This window comes from Sinocyclocheilus rhinocerous, unplaced genomic scaffold (assembly GCF_001515625.1).
Source record: "Sinocyclocheilus rhinocerous isolate Xijiao unplaced genomic scaffold, SAMN03320098_v1.1 scaffold797, whole genome shotgun sequence".
NCBI classification, from domain to species: domain Eukaryota; kingdom Metazoa; phylum Chordata; class Actinopteri; order Cypriniformes; family Cyprinidae; genus Sinocyclocheilus; species Sinocyclocheilus rhinocerous.
Window position 1 is genome coordinate 885,264 of NW_015632978.1, and position 15,927 is coordinate 901,190.

Sequence of the window (15,927 nt, forward strand, 5' to 3'; positions counted from 1 at the left end):
TGAATATTATTCATGTTCATCAAATTAGATTAACTCTATTGCTCATCATGACACAGCTCATTTTCTGTGCTCTCTCATTCTTCTCACATTGCTCATCTTCTCTCCTAATAGTTTTCTTCTCACCGTGCTGTAGTCAGAGACGCTGGTTTACTCATCTTTCTCTCTCTCTCTCTCGCTCTTCATATCCCTCATTCTTTCTTTTTTGCTTAATGTATCCTTCATCTCTGACTGCCTCACATTGGTTTGGTTTACACCTGGTATTAAAGGCAGGGTATGTGATTTTTCAAAAACACTTTAGAAAACTGATTCGGGCCGAATCGCAAAACAAACTTGTAGCCAATCAGCAATAAGGGGCGTGTCTACTCGTGATGTGGAGGAGAGCGCGTTCAGTGCATGGGACGGACATTAGCCGAGCCGAGCGACAGAAAGATAGAGATGGCGGATAAAAAAACAAAAGAGGAAAACGTCTGCGGAAAGATAAGGCAAGAAGTAGGACCCGTGAAAATATCGGATCAGCTTTCCAGCGCTGGAGAGAACTCAAGGAGCGGAGGCCTGCGATCGGACGCCGAGGTTGCTATGTTTCTTCTCAGTAGGTGAGTAACACCGTGTCTACAACAGCTAAAGTCTGACTACACTGGACGCGATCAAACGACCGTTGAAAACCATTTGAAATTTGTGTCAGCACGTCATAAATAGAACCCGGCAGCAGTTTTCTGTCGGGATTTGTTGCGCCGCGCCGCTCACGTCCGTAGACACGGTGTAACATTGGTTTTGCTTTGTTTCACAGAACTAATCGTTGCCTGGGTTGCGTACGTATATGTGGGGCGGAGCTATCAAAATAGGGGCAAGACCCTTTTGGGGTAGAGGCGTGTTTGTTTTGGTGATTTCAAATATCAACATTGGCTACCAGAAATCACTTACTCTGCCTTTAAGATCCCCAAAATGGATTTCAATGACATATTTAAACAGGATCTCTTTCTCTTTCTTCTTAACATCCATCCTTTTCTCTTTATTGTCTATCTGCAATTCTAAGTTAGTTTCTCATATAGGCTTGTTAAGGCACAGTTGCGATGATGCCGTTGCGTTAGAAATTCTCATGAGGAAGTTCTTGTTAAGCTCCATGTATTATGCAGCTCATTCACTGCTAACTTTGTTTTCTGCTCTTGTCTTTCCCACGGTCTCTCTGTCTCTTTTCTCTCCCTGCCTATTTGTATGTGCTTTGATTTATTTTATTTTTTTGATTTACACCACTGCTTCACTGCGCTTCAGAGCTTTTGCAAAGATGTCTAAGGTTCCGGCATACCTTAGGTACATATTTGTCGCCCTCCGCTCAATGCAGGAGGTCATAAACAACAAAACCGTATTTCTTCCCTTGAGTTTCCTGTTCATCTGTACTGTCCAGTTGTACCCTATAGGAATTGATCACATCTGAATCACTCCTCAGATATTTAAAAAAGACATTTTCTCTTTTAATTGAGTGCATAGGTAGACTTTAAGATGTAATGGACTCATGCACTGCTTGAAATTAGAAATACATTAGCTTCCATCACTGAAGTAAATAAGAACACACAGACAATACACTACACCAGCAGATTACATCAATACATTGACACTCTCATCTGTCACATTTTTCCTTTTCTGTGTATGGTATGAAAATGTGCACGGACTTGCACTGTCCATTTTGGCAATCCGCATGATGTGCATGTCAAAACCAGGGTTGCCATGTTGGTTTTCAGCAAATGGTTAAAACATTTGCAAAATGAGGGATTTTCCTGCTTATTATTGATTGTAAAATAAACTAAAACCATAATGTTTTGGTGATCTAAAAATATTGGTAATTCATGGGCTGAGGTTACATAATATGTTCATAGGCAGGTTCTCCTGTGAAAAAACTCATAATCTTCCACTCAGAACTCATATGTATTCAGTTCACGAATTGATGAAGCTGTCAGGCCAGAGCTTATAATTATTCAGCGTTTATGCAGAGCACTAAAGTCAGTGCTAAATATGAATATTAATCCATGCTCTCAAAGTCTCAGTGTTGAAATCACTGATGAAATGCCAAAGGCTGGTGCCGTCCGATTGAAATGGTTCCACCTGTGTATAAAAACACATTACAGATTATTTTTATTGTAAGGAAATTATAACTTTTATTGAGCAAGGATGCATTAAAGTGATTAAAAGTCACAGTAAAGACATTTATAATGTTACAAAAGATTTCCATTTCCATTGCACTTGAACTTTCTATTAATCAAAGAATCTAAAAAAAAAATGTATCACGGTTTCCACAAAAATATTAAGCAGCTATTTTCAACATTGAAAATAATAAGAAATGTTACTTGAGCGCCAAATCAGTTCAGAATGATTTCCGAACGATCATGTGACACTGAAGACTGGAGTAATGATGCTGAAAATTCAGCTTTGCATCACAAATATAAATTACATTTTAAAATACATTTAAATAGAAAACATTTATTTTAAATTGTAATAATATTTCACAATATACTGTTAAATGAATAAGAGACTTGATTATGAGTAGTTTATTCATTATTTCATTAGACATACTGAAAACAGACTCTTTACTTACAGTAAAAGTGTAGAGAGACGTAAATCAGAGCCAGAGAGGGAAATAAAGTAATATGGGTCATTTCTCTGCAATGTTTTTAGCATGTTTTTAGTTTGACTGTATCTCACTCTTGCAGAGAAGCTGTAATATGCAGAAACAGGGGAGAAGAGCTTGCTGTGCAAATACCCCTCTTCCCTCACCAAATAAGAAAACAGCCCAGGCTTCTCTAGAGCTTTAAACTGAGCATGTGTGGGTGGCTGTGTGTTTGGGTGCACGTCTCGCCTACTCTCTTGCCCAGTTCTCTAAATGAAGTGAGCGCTGATTTTCTCTCTCTCTCTCTCTCTCTCTCTCCCTCTTGTGACCCTTCGTACCCTCTGACGGTCCTTACGAGTGATTGTGCATTTGGCTTTATCGTGCACAATGTTGCATGCACCATTTAGCCACTGAATGCTCGCTGTCCGTTTATGTAGCCTTAACTTTCTCTTTTTCTCCAGTCAACAGCATATCTCAACGGCAGAGTCTGCTCTTCTGAGGGCACGTGGGGCAGCTCGGGACAGGGAAGACGGAAAAGATAAACGGGGAGGACGCGTCGAGACGTTTCCTGTCGTGAAGATGAAGGGGATATCTGTTTTTCATTTCTCCGTCTGAGTCATTGGCTAGTCCTGTGGCATTATGTGTTTAGAAGGGGTCACTGTAGTTGTTTACATGGAGAGGCTGAGGATGTTGATTTGTGTATTTGGAATAATGCACTTCCCCTTCCCTGTTCACATTACAAACATGTTCTTCCTGTTTTGCTGTACCTTCTCGACACGGTTGCTTCAATCCAGCCGCTGTACTCAACCAATCAGACGCAGAATGTTATTGGATGACCTGACTCTTCATCCTTTGACTGAAACAAATCAGCCTGGTTTCTTTGCAATACTTCTCAATTGTAATGTAAAAGGAAGGCCAGTTTATGAAGGAACGTGTCATGAATGCTGTTAATATCCAGAAGCCAAGTCACTCTAGTCTTCCAGAAAATGGTCCCCTTCATTAGTGTCATCAGCCCTCCCATCCAAAGACGAACATTTAGTACTATGCCAACACAATGGTTATTTGTATTCATTAGAACATTGACGACATGTCAACTTTTGTTTTTGTTTGCAAAAGCATTTCACTTTTAAGTTGTTGTTTACATGTTTTTTGCCATGCAATACAGGTTGATAATCTAGAAAACGGTTTCACCAAAGACCCCCATGCCATCTCTCTATCCCTTTTGGTTTGACTTATGAGCTTCCATTTCCATCGTGATGTTCAAGTGAACCCTCGATTAGCTACACTGTGTCAAGGACAAATTATTTGTGCAAAGCAACTTAGAACGTTTGAGTTGCATTGAGGAAAGCCTCCGATAATCTCGACGCAGCCTTGTTGATAGTTCTTCCATTACTGCAGCTCTTACGGCTGTCACTCTGGTTGAAAACTGAGCTGATTTCTATGTCGGTTCAGTCAGGGCGATGAGAACTCATAATGGGATGCCCGGGCACATGCGGAGAACCGGTCGAATTGTATAGGGCTCAGGTTTCTGACACTCTGCAGAACAGCTGAGTGCGGTGGATAATGTTCTGCATCTCGGCTCGGTTGTTCATACTCCGCAGGTTTTGGAGCGCATTGGTGTCGCGTAACACACCGCAGATTCAAAACGCTACCGTCCCTTGCCGTGTGCGATTCAGGGCCTCTCTGCACAATGTCTGCGATTATACAGTCCCACAAATGTGATTATTGGGTGAATCTCTGGAAAAAAGAAAAAAAAAAGAGTCAAGGTGATATTTCACCCCGAAAGTACGAGAAAAATAATACATTTGATTTATTATAAAGTAGCCAATTTTTTAGGACTATTAATCTCTTTTTTTTTGCATTGTGACATCATCAGCAATTAGTCTCCAAATTCTTATTCCTGTAATAATTTTAAAAACATGATTTAAATTGTATAAAACTTTTGTAAATTACTAAAATACAGTGTATTTCATATATTGTATTTTTAAAGCATATGTGCATGGTAATATTTGTTATACTCTCTTTGGCAGTGCAAATCATTTGATAGTAACTTTTTCCTGTAATACAGCATAATTTTACTGTATTATGAGAAATACAGTCAAAAGTTAAAAAAAAGTAAAACTTCCAAGCGCATTACAGTAGTAAGGAGGGAAATTTGCTTAGTATGTAAATAATGTTAAAAAAATTGTCACCATGCAAAAAATAAAAATAAAAATAAAATTTTTTATGTAAAATTCTTTTTTGTCTCTTTATTTCTGGGTGAAATGTGACTAGATATTTTTTGCAAGATTCACCCCATTAGAGCTGAATGCAGAGGAGATTAAAACTTGTTCTCAGTTTCCGTCGGTGTTACTAGATGGATGATATTTTATTAAATAGCAAATTTTTTTAATTAATTCAAGCAATCCCAAAATGTTTGGTCTGGTGATAGATTGTGACTTCCCTTCCTCCCTGTTGGAGATGACCTGTGAATACCTGTGCTGCATATGTGTGCGTGAGAGACGCTCTCGACGAGGGGAATGCAGACTTGCATGGCAGTGTTGTATAGTGGAAGCCTGTGGTACTTTGTAAATAGCCTTAGAATGTTTTTTGCAGATCAGAAGCATGGAGAGTGCAATGAGAAGATCCTCCTAACAATGTATAATTTTTAAAGCAAAGAAGAATATAATTTTTGTTATACTTATCATTGATGACATTGTTCATTGTGTTCTATCTTTTTTTTTTTTTTTTTTAATAAGATGTAGTAACCAGACATTACTACCATAGGAGACTCATGTGGTGTAGATATTTGGTTTTGATGTTTGTTAGGATGAAAACGGCTCATCTAATTTAAAGCTTTCATCTGGAATGCGGACGGACTGCGGTGAAAGGGCTTCAATGGATAAGCGTGGCCAACTGTTCATTACTGCGCAATAATTGCTAATTTACGCAATAACTTTTTCTTTGAAAACCCTCTTGATTTGAAATTAATTTGGTTCTGATTTTGGCATGCATTGCATGTCATTAAATATAAAAGAAGCAAATAATGCCAGAAATTGTCATGCAAAAACTCAAGGCTGTTTTATTGCCCATTTTATGTGGAATTGAATAAGTGAGGTTTTGATATGATTGCAGGTGAAATGCTTTTATACACGGAGACACTTTGAGCAAATATGGACTTCATATGGTTTTCATTGTTTCTTTTGTACAGCTCGATCTTTTAGAATGGGCATTTTATGTGAAACAAAACTTGATCATTGATCAGTACAGTATTATTTTCTTTTGCTTTTTTTCTTTTGCAATTGTATCCACTTAAAAAGCCCAAAGTTTCAGGATTTTCAGCCATTTTACTGTTCTTCTCCAGTTGGCGGTTGTCCATACGTGAATGCAAGAAGGGAGCGATGCGGTCTGCTGTTCTATAAATGTTAAGAGCGGTTTAAACACATTAAGCAATACTCACTGTTAATGGACATTTCACATCTCATGGATATCTAATGCAGGAAATCCTCTCAGGTGGCCATAGTATATTTTCAGTAAATAATTATGCATATATGAGTGGTCACTTGTTCTGTTTGAGTCTAGGGATGTTAACCACGAATAACAGTTGTAAAATGTTTGATGCAATGTTAAAAATCCCTTTTCCTGTTCTTTAGTTTATAATCTTTGAGTTCTTGCAATTGCAATAGTCAATCTTTACACCCAGGAACATGTGGATCAGAAGTATGTTGACATGGAAAATCTTACAATACACAAATATAGCTGACTGTTACTTCCTGTTGCTTGTATGAATGCTGAACTCCTTTCCAACCAACTTGATCCATCTCTGTTAATTATGAAGCATGGAGTGGACTCATTTGAATATTGGCACGAACAAGCTGTAAAACATTCAGGTGGAGCAGAACAAATGTGAATACTATTTGCTGGCAATATAATCAATGTCCCAAACTTGAATTTTGTTCTATTTTTTTGTTTACATTAGTCTTTTCAAGTTTAAGAACATTTGGGTAACTCATATTTAAAGGTAATAATATTATATATTTATAAGTTTGCATGTTCGTTACATATTAAAAATAATTCCCAATATATACGTAAACCCAAATCCACACATATTCGGATCAGTCACCACAGCAACCTGAAAAGATTTTATCATATTGACCACAGCACATTAATGACACTCATTATAACAAGTGCAATATAATCAATGTCCCAAACTTGAATTTGGTTCTATTTTTTTTGTTTACATTAGTCTTTTCAAGTTTAAGAACATTTGGGTAACTCATATTTAAAGGTAATAATATTATATATTTATAAGTTTGCATGTTCGTTACATATTAAAAATAATTCCCAATATATACGTAAACCCAAATCCACACATATTCGGATCAGTCACCACAGCAACCTGAAAAGATTTTATCATATTGACCACAGCACATTAATGACACTCATTATAACAAGTGCTTTGTCAGATTGTGGTTTTATTTTAGAAAACTCACAAAAAAAAAAACAATCTAGAAAATCTTAATTTATATGTCACCCATAGTTAGACTCATTCAGATTCCACTACTAAAGGCAGCTTAATATTGATTAGGTTTATGCATGAGTTTTGAGTCAGTAAACTCAAGATTAATGTGCAAATCCAAGAGGTTTAAAGTGCCCCTATTATGGGTAATGAAAGGTTCATATTTTGGTTTTGGGAGTCCCCAACAACAGGTTGACATGCATGCAAGGTCAAAAACACTTTCACTGTCTTATAATATGCATTTATTTTACCTTACTTGCTCGACGACTCCCAAACGATTCACTCAACGATTCATTTTTCCAAACCCCTCCTTTGCGTGACGCTAATCTGCGGTGATTGGTCCGATTGGTCTCATTTTCGTTTCATCATGCCAGTAATGCCTGATAAATCAGCGTTTGTGAGCGCAGTGCTGCTTTGTGTACAGCGTTACCGGATTCGTTTTTAAAACGACTCGTTTCAATGATTCAGAGTCGACTCTTTCTTTTGAGACACAATAACTTTATACACCGTGCACTTTCAGATTTAAAACTTTGCAGGATGTTTTCATTCACTTAGAGCTATGTTACACACTGCATGAAAGGTAATTTTCAAAAATCCATAATAGGGGCACTTTAAACAAACATGGTTTTGGAGCAACATCTAAATGTGCCTTTTAGAATCAATAATTTTAAAAAAAAATAGTTGTTTTGGTATTACAAATTTGTTTGCATTAACACATTTGGCACAAATGGCACCAAACTGACTCGAATATGAAATATGACCCATCATATGAACATTTACATATAAAACAAGTTTGAGGAAGGTTTATATTTTTAACAGTGAAGGAAATCATATATTTCTGATGACATACACACATGGCTCACAGTGACCACAGTTGGACACCTGAATGAAGCTGAAGTGACAAGAACTGCTTTTATTTTACATTATTATTTCAAATCCGTAATGTCCGTCCATCAAGCATTGACAATATTTTTGTGACATTTTTAGCAGCTATATATTTAAACTGAGGATTTCAAACTTGATGTGTTTTCCTTGATATAAATCAATGCAGTTCTTTTTCATTTCAAGATTTCTGAGCAGTAAATATGCGCCTCAACATGTATAATACAGCAGCTTGGTTTGTCGACTGCTTTTGCGCTTTTGCTATTGGTCAATGCCAAAGTTATCCGAAGCCTTGCATGGGTTGCTGTTTCATTTTTCCAAGGAATGTTATAATGCTGACACCCTGCTTTGTGTTTCTTACCGAGCCAGTTTTACTGCAGAGAATTACTGTTATGATAAAAACCACATACTTATAACCCCAGTATTCCCACACACATCTTTAAAAAATGTTATATAATTCTGCCATTTATTGTATCAAAGATATACAATTCAATAAAGGTATGTACATTTCTGAATAACAAGTTGTAGCTATCTTCTATGAGTATATAGTTTATGGAAAGTCCCCACAATTCACAGAAACAAACGTGTGTATGTGTGTGAAACTGTCGCTAAGGTGGCGCAGAAGGTGTGTGAGATGTTCCAGCAGTGTCAGCAGGACAGACTGACAGAGGTCAGAGAGCAGATCAAGCAGCTGATTCAGAAGAAGAGCGCTGGGAGAGCAAAGGCCACACCTGCCAAAACACCTGCTGCTGATGATGATGAGAGTGAAGATGAAGAGGTATAGTATATTAGTGTGTATGTGTATATATATATATATGCGAACGTCCCACCCTCCCTGCAATCCAGTAGCCCCTCACTGCAGAACAAAGATCCAGGGGGCGTGGTTGGATCCACATCTAGGTCCGAAGCCTTGCATGGGTTGCTGTTTCATTTTTCCAAGGAATGTTATAATGCTGACACCCTGCTTTGTGTTTCTTACCGAGCCAGTTTTACTGCAGAGAATTACTGTTATGATAAAAACCACATACTTATAACCCCAGTATTCCCACACACATCTTTAAAAAATGTTATATAATTCTGTTCATTTATTGTATCAAAGATATACAATTCAATAAAGGTATGTACATTTCTGAATAACAAGTTGTAGCTATCTTCTATGAGTATATACAAGCTTATTTAAAAAATGAAAGTGTATTTATAAAATGATGTTCTAATCACTATATATATTGTGATTATAATGTAGTCACTTTTGATCAATTTAATGCATCATTGCTGAATATTAAATTATATATATAGTTACAAGTTATATATGTTCATACTATATATACTTCATGTAGCCTATGTATATAAACTTCATACTATATACTTCATTTGATCAAATATGTAAATTATTATTATTATTATCAAAAAGTGTACATTTCTGAACAATAATTTGTACCAGGTCTTCATCCTTGTGTGAGTAAACTCATCCAAAAGATTAGATAAAATCCGTAACATTTTAACTAACATATATGTGCATAGAAATGCAACTTTCTTTAATCAAGTTAATAAGCAGTCAAGTCAAGTTAGTTGTTTGGGCGGTTTCTGTGATTGATTATTTTTCCTGGTGCATTTTCAGCGTTCCCTGTGACATCTGTGATTGACTCTTCAGGTCTGTTCGTTTTCAAGATGGCGCCGCTCACATCTTCCACACGTGAATTGTTCAGTGAAGCAGTTCGGGCTGTTTTGGAAACGTGGCCGGTGCTACAAGTTAGTAAATTTACAACATTATATTCCGAAGAATAAATATTTCGTAGAATAGCGTCATGTTTATTAAGCAAGCTTAGGTTTATTCAGCATTTTACAAATTCAGAAACCAGACTGCTAACGTTACGTGGTTAGCAAGTTAGCGCTGCCAAGTGTAAACATGACGTTAATATACAACAAACATACATGTAACTCTTAAAGTTCTGTCTTGTCACGATATGTGTCCAGCTGCACAGGAGTCGTGATGATGCACGTCTTGAGCAGTTGCTGATCTTGTGATTTGTAGCTTTGAGTGTTTTCTCGCAGATCGCGGTGGATAATGGTTTCGGAGGCGCGTACAGTCAGCAGAAAGCGGAGTGGATGGTGGACGCGCTGCAGCAGTACTTCGTCGATAACGGTCAGAGCCGGTGAATCATTCACTAACGCTGTGTAGATCTCCTGATGTCACAGCAAACCCGCTTGTGCCTCCTCACAGATGAGCTGCAGCAGGACGAGGTGGAGGATTTCATCTCTGACCTGATGAACAACGAGTTTGACACGGTGGTGGATGACGGCAGCTTGCCGCAGGTTTGCTTTGTTGTTGAATAGATATTAGTCGAAGGTGTTTACAGTTGTTGAGCTGAGTCTTTCTGTGTGTGTGTACTTGTTTATGCTACATTGTGAGGCCCAAATATCCCCACAAGGATAGTAAAACCTGATAGTAAAATTTTTTGACATTGTGGGATAAGGGAAAAAATTATTATTAACATATAGTGTAACAATGCAAACAGGTTTTCTGTAAGGGTTGGGTTAGGGCAGGGGTAGGCAAGTTCGGTCCTAGAGAGCCGCAGTCCTGCAGAGTTCAGCTCCAACCCTAATCAAACACACCTGAACAAGCTAATCAATGTCTTCAGGATTACTAAGGCTATAGGCAGGTGAGGTTTTTTTTCAGGGTTGGAGCTGCATTAAAGTGTGCGAAACGTGAATTTAAATAGTATTTATTTACAGAGGTATGTTATGTCACACTTTTCTAGTAAGTTTCGTCTGTGTGTGAAGACGCTGCGCAGCGCAAATCCGTGAATGAATGTTCAGAAGTGAAGTAAACTTCAACAGATTTCCCCTGCTTCCCCTGTGCGAGAACTGGAATTGGGAACCTCTGGGCTACATCTTGTGCCATTCACCGGTGAGAAAACTTTTTATAGTTCAGTTAGTAAAAGTACTACAATACCATGAAGGAAGATCGGGTTGTTGATGTTTGCCTGCCATCCTCGCTCTGTCTGCACAGCGTGCGTGAACGCGCTGATGACGTATCCTGTCTGCGCGAACCGGGTGCGCAGAGGTATGCTAATACATACGTTGACAGGCAGGTAGGAAAGCCAATTAAAATGCTCGGACCGAGCATTTTGATTGGACGAACATTTCTTGATCCTACGCCGTCCACAGAATATATAAATGCATATAAATACATTTAGACCACTTAACTTAATGATCGCTATCGGGATGTGAAGAGACTTTCAACTTTCAAAGATTATGAGATTAAAGTCGTAATATTTCGAGAATAAAGTCGAAATACTACAAGAATAAAGTCGAAATGTTTAAGCGGCATGTGAGTCCTATTACAATGAGACATTATTTTCATTATAAATTAAGCTATACTGTTTTTCATGCCTTCTGATGTTCCTTCACTTTTATATCTTGCTATAAACTTGAAATAAAGAGGAAAAACATTTATAATTTGTATTTTGTGATAAAACTGATTTATAAAACTTAGAAAGCTGAGCTGTGTAAGAATAAAAGCAACAAGGCACAAAATTATTGCGATTACTGGGTGGCTGGCGTGCTACAAATAATGAATGGAAGACGTTAAATATTATGTCCAATCATTTACTGTATTATACCATGAATAAAACAGCTTGTGAATAGTCACTTACATGTTACAGCCTATAGGCTACCTCAGAAAAGAAAACAATATAACTTATGTTAAAGAGTTGGAGCCCACTTCAACTTTTAGAACGTTTTATTAATTAAATAGGCTACATGTGAGGAATAAAAGTTTGGACGCCACAGACGTTTTTGCGGAGTAGGTGGTGGAATTTTCACAAATTTGGAATTTTGGAATTTTCACAAAGAAAACATGCAGGAAGGGTGGGACGTTCGCTTTCAGTGCCATTTTCCAAGATCTCCTACTGCACCTTTAAAAAACGGTTAAATAAGAGAGCTCCAGCGCCCCCCCCAAAGGAATGTCTATTGGGTGTGTGAGCTGATGTTAAGATAAAAAGTTGTTCCTGTTCAGTCTGTTAATAAATATCATATTCTTGATATTAAGCTGTTTCCGTGAGTCCTTAAAATGAACTCTTCCTCATCCCAGTAAGATGATGCGGCCGCTCAGGCGCAACAATATTCAAATCAATTCTGGTGGCCTGGCAACTTCTCCCGGTGCTCTCAATCCGGGCCATTTGCCTTTATTCAACTTTATTCTCGAAATATTTAGAATTTATTCTCGTAATTTCGTCTTTATTCTCGAAATATTATGACTTTAATGTCGTAATATTAGATTTTTTTTTTTTACGTGGCACTAAAACGCAGTCGTAAATATGATATATAAAAGAAATAATTACAAAAATAATAAATTTTCAATTTTTTCCTCGTTTTTCAATTAATGGTACAAAATATTTGGTACTTGTTGGCATGTTATTATGAATATGTTTAAATATTTATATTTAACATTTTAAGTGTAATATTTCTGTATAATATATACATTTAATATATCAATATAAAAATAATTGTATGTGTATGTATTTTTTTAATATTCGTTATGTTTTTAGTATATGTATTTATACAGGTGCATCTCAATAAATTAGAATGTCGTGGAAAAGTTAATTTATTTCAGTAATTCAACTCAAATTGTGAAACTCGTGTATTAAATAAATTCAGTGCACACAGACTGAAGTAGGAACTTTTCCACGACATTCTAATTTGAGATGCACCTGTATATGAGATATACAAAATAAATAACTTAAATAAAAAAAATACCGTATAATATATTTAGGATTTGTTTTCATGTTTATTAATTAATGGTACAAAATATTTGGTGCTGGTTGATGTTATTTTTGAATTTTAAAAGTATATCATGCAGTATTAGAAGCAAATGTCCCCTTTATGAATTCTCTCTGGTTGTTTTTCTCAGGATATGGAGTGTGATGGAGGTGCAGCAGTGAAGGAGCAGCATCTTCCTCCTCGGGCCGCGAGTCATGAGGAAGAGGATGATGGCTGGACGGTTGTGCGCAGGAAGAAGTGACTGGACTTACAGTATTAGGACTGATGAATTTCTTCATTTAATACATTTTAAGGGCTTCTCTGTCTCTGCAGCTCTGAATACTTCTGTATTTACAACCGTGACAAACACATGAAACCCACAGAATGGTGCATCTGACTAATGTTAAAACAGATGGATTTCCTTACTGGACTTCTTCCATGGGTTTCCTTTATAAATGCGTAGTTTGGGTACACAGTCTAATGAAATCAATTTGTGTATGCTTTGTAACTGGTCTGGTCTGGACATTTTCATGGTCTAGTTGTGGCCTAGCCACAACACTGATCTTTGACTTCCTGTAACTCTTATTTATTACTTGTAGGTTAATGCCTGCAATGGTCCTTTATCGCCCTCTAGTGTCACTATAGTGTCACAGCAACAGTAAAATACAGTGCTGTTTTTTTCAAACATAGCGTACAGGTTTTGCTAAACCTGTAGTCAAGGGAAGAAAAAAAATCATGCATGTTTGGAACAATAAACCGTGCCAGAGCTTTCATAGTTATTATTATTGACAATGTTAAAATATGCTCCATTGTTACAGTACATTATGGTAACCACATGAAGATTATTAAAAAAAATACTCCATTATGACAGCTGTGTTTGTAAGTGATCCTTTATTCTTCCGTACACAGGGTTTAAGAGCTCAAGTCTTTATTGAATTCAGTCAAGTATTCATACAGTCTTCTGTATGTGCACAAACAAGCACTCCTCACACATATTCGCAGAGAAATATAAAAAGGAGGGGCTTTTTTTTTTTTGCAGATGACATGTCAAGGCACTATTTTAACATATAAATATGTGACCCTTCTACACAATTAAATGACCGTACAATGAAAACTCTGACTACAGACATTCTCTCCATCATGTTCAGAGATCAAAGCTTTAAATAAATATATAAAAAACAACATAGGTTTGAGGTTCTAGCTAGGTCTGTGCTCAGATACTGTATCTCCAGTAGGTTTTACCTTAGCAGTGAGGTTATGCTCTGAAAGGTGGATGTGTGTGTGCACCAAGTGATCAGACGGACCTAAATGACGCAGACTGCACAAAGGCAGTGAACACAAGGAAAACGGCGCGTTAGGAGTTGATCCAGGGGTGCTGTAGACACTCGGCGGCTGTGGCACGGTTCTCCGGGATGGACTCGAGCATGGTGAGCAGGAAGTCACTGAACTGGGCTGCTTGATCCAGCGGCCACTCGTACTTCTCTAGCAACACCTCGAACAGCCCCCACGGCTTCAGGTTGGAGATGTGCCTCAATTCACCTACATACAAATACAAACAAACACACACACACACACTCGGGTCAAAACATTCTCATGCAAACTCAAGGACGAAACAGCATGCAAATGTCAAGGTGGCCTGTTTTCTATGAAAGTAGTCCAGCAGTGTCTGAAGGAAAGTTGTGAATCCAGGTAAAGAAATATAAATAAATAAAATATATTTGTAGCAATAGCCAACAATACATTGTATGGGTCAAAATGATAGATTTTTCTATTAAGCCAAAAATCATTCGGATATTAAGTAAAGCTCATGTTCCATGAAGATATTTAGTAAATTTCCTACTTTAAATATATTAAAACTTATTTTTTGATTAGTAATATGCATTACTAAGAACTTCATTTGGACAACTTTAAAGGCGATTTTGTCAATATTTAGATTTTTTTTTCTCCCTCAGATTCCAGATTTTCAAATACGTTGTATCTCGGCCAAATATTGTCCGATCCTAACAAACCATACATCAATTATTTCTTTATCAATTATTATAATTACTTATTTATTCAGCTTTCAGATGATGTATAAATCTCAGTCAAATTGACCCTTATGACTGGTTTTGTGGTCCAGGGTCACATATATATTAAGCATCTGCTGCTATAATTTTTAACAAGTTTAGAAAATGATATATATATATATATATATATATATATACACACACACACACACACACACACACATATATTTAGACGCCTAAACAATTAGGACTATCTGTAGATTTATGGGGTGGGATTTGTCGTTCTATAGCAGTGGACAAATGGAATTTATTCATTCAATTATACATTCAACACAATAAGAGCAGTCATGCTCTGTTGCTGGAGTTAGGAAACATGAGAGGCTCTTTCTCAGTGGCTTAGAAATCAAGCGGAGTGAACTCTGTGAAAGGGTTGATCTTCAGCAAGGATGTTCTGAGCTAATAATATCCTGACTATTCATTACACGTCTGTGGAAAACCTTTTGAGAAGAAGCACTAAACGAATGAACCTGCACGTCACAATGTTCTGGGGTTTGTCTATGACCTGATGATGACTGAATCTCATCTTAATGGACCATAAACTCAAGCTCTTCATGCAAAGGGAACGTGACTCAGGCATGTTCTTCATCAGATTCACCCTGACATTCTCCTGTAATTTAAACATCCAAAGTTGCATTTTTTGAAGGAAATCTTTAAGAATAGTGTTTGCTGAGCTCTTACCTCTTCGGCTGAAGTATTCTCTGGAGTATCTGCCTGACAGGGCGAAGTGTGGAGGAATGGGACCCAGCAGCTCAATGATGTGAGCTATGTGATCTGGAAAACAATACAAAAGAATCACACAAACATATTCTTAGACTATGGAAACTATGGGCATTTTTTTTTTTTATGTTTTTGAAGTTTTTTACACTCACCAGGCTGCATTTATGTGATCAAAAATACAGTAAAAACTAAAATATTGTGAAATACTAGGGATGTTCATTTTAGTTATTTTTCCTAACCGACAAATGATGCTCGTTAACCGACAAGATTATTTTAAATTAGAACTGAATTAAATTAGAAAGGATAAGTGTCTGTGACCCGTTAAAAATACTAACACTTGTTTCCCGGGGAATAATTTTAAATCCGAAAAATAAAGCAAACAACAGAACATGAGGATTCACATG

The 15,927-nt window shown here is 37.0% G+C and overlaps 4 protein-coding genes across 4 annotated transcripts in view; 3 read left to right on the forward strand and 1 right to left on the reverse strand.

The window, feature by feature from the left end:
* The window catches only part of LOC107743128 (cyclin-dependent kinase 16-like), a 26,766-nt gene extending 22,283 nt beyond the window's left edge, over positions 1 to 4,483 (forward strand). Inside the window, exon 12 of the mRNA XM_016556253.1 lies at positions 3,061 to 4,483. Coding sequence (XP_016411739.1) covers positions 3,061 to 3,098 — 38 coding nt within the window. The 3' untranslated portion in view covers positions 3,099 to 4,483. The remainder of the gene's footprint in view (positions 1 to 3,060) is intronic.
* Positions 4,484 to 8,532: 4,049 nt separating this feature from the next.
* On the forward strand, positions 8,533 to 13,392 carry LOC107743120 (pre-rRNA-processing protein TSR2 homolog). Its single transcript, XM_016556244.1, has 2 exons — positions 8,533 to 8,757; positions 12,892 to 13,392. The coding sequence occupies exons 1-2, from the start codon at positions 8,614 to 8,616 to the stop codon at positions 13,000 to 13,002; spliced, it is 255 nt and encodes an 84-aa protein (XP_016411730.1). The 5' UTR covers positions 8,533 to 8,613; the 3' UTR covers positions 13,003 to 13,392.
* LOC107743119 (pre-rRNA-processing protein TSR2 homolog) lies at positions 9,567 to 10,346 on the forward strand. Its single transcript, XM_016556243.1, has 3 exons — positions 9,567 to 9,728; positions 10,032 to 10,122; positions 10,201 to 10,346. The coding sequence occupies exons 1-3, from the start codon at positions 9,648 to 9,650 to the stop codon at positions 10,311 to 10,313; spliced, it is 285 nt and encodes a 94-aa protein (XP_016411729.1). The 5' UTR covers positions 9,567 to 9,647; the 3' UTR covers positions 10,314 to 10,346.
* The window catches only part of LOC107743111 (SRSF protein kinase 3-like), a 30,710-nt gene continuing 27,817 nt past the window's right edge, over positions 13,035 to 15,927 (reverse strand). The window contains exons 15-16 of the mRNA XM_016556233.1: positions 15,485 to 15,577; positions 13,035 to 14,279 (exon numbers count right to left, since the gene is read on the reverse strand). Coding sequence (XP_016411719.1) covers positions 14,095 to 14,279; positions 15,485 to 15,577 — 278 coding nt within the window. The 3' untranslated portion in view covers positions 13,035 to 14,094. The remainder of the gene's footprint in view (positions 14,280 to 15,484; positions 15,578 to 15,927) is intronic.

What these genes read in the sequence shown, in the direction of transcription:
- LOC107743120 (XM_016556244.1), top strand. Translation starts at nt 8,614, where the DNA reads ATGTTCCAGCAGTGTCAGCAGGACAGACTGACAGAGGTCAGAGAGCAG. An exon ending in ATGAGAGTGAAGATGAAGAG is followed by an intron (nt 8,758 to 12,891) that starts GTATAGTATATT and finishes TGTTTTTCTCAG; the next exon opens with GATATGGAGTGTGATGGAGG.
- LOC107743119 (XM_016556243.1), top strand. Translation starts at nt 9,648, where the DNA reads ATGGCGCCGCTCACATCTTCCACACGTGAATTGTTCAGTGAAGCAGTT. An exon ending in AAACGTGGCCGGTGCTACAA is followed by an intron (nt 9,729 to 10,031) that starts GTTAGTAAATTT and finishes GTTTTCTCGCAG; the next exon opens with ATCGCGGTGGATAATGGTTT. An exon ending in GCAGTACTTCGTCGATAACG is followed by an intron (nt 10,123 to 10,200) that starts GTCAGAGCCGGT and finishes GCCTCCTCACAG; the next exon opens with ATGAGCTGCAGCAGGACGAG.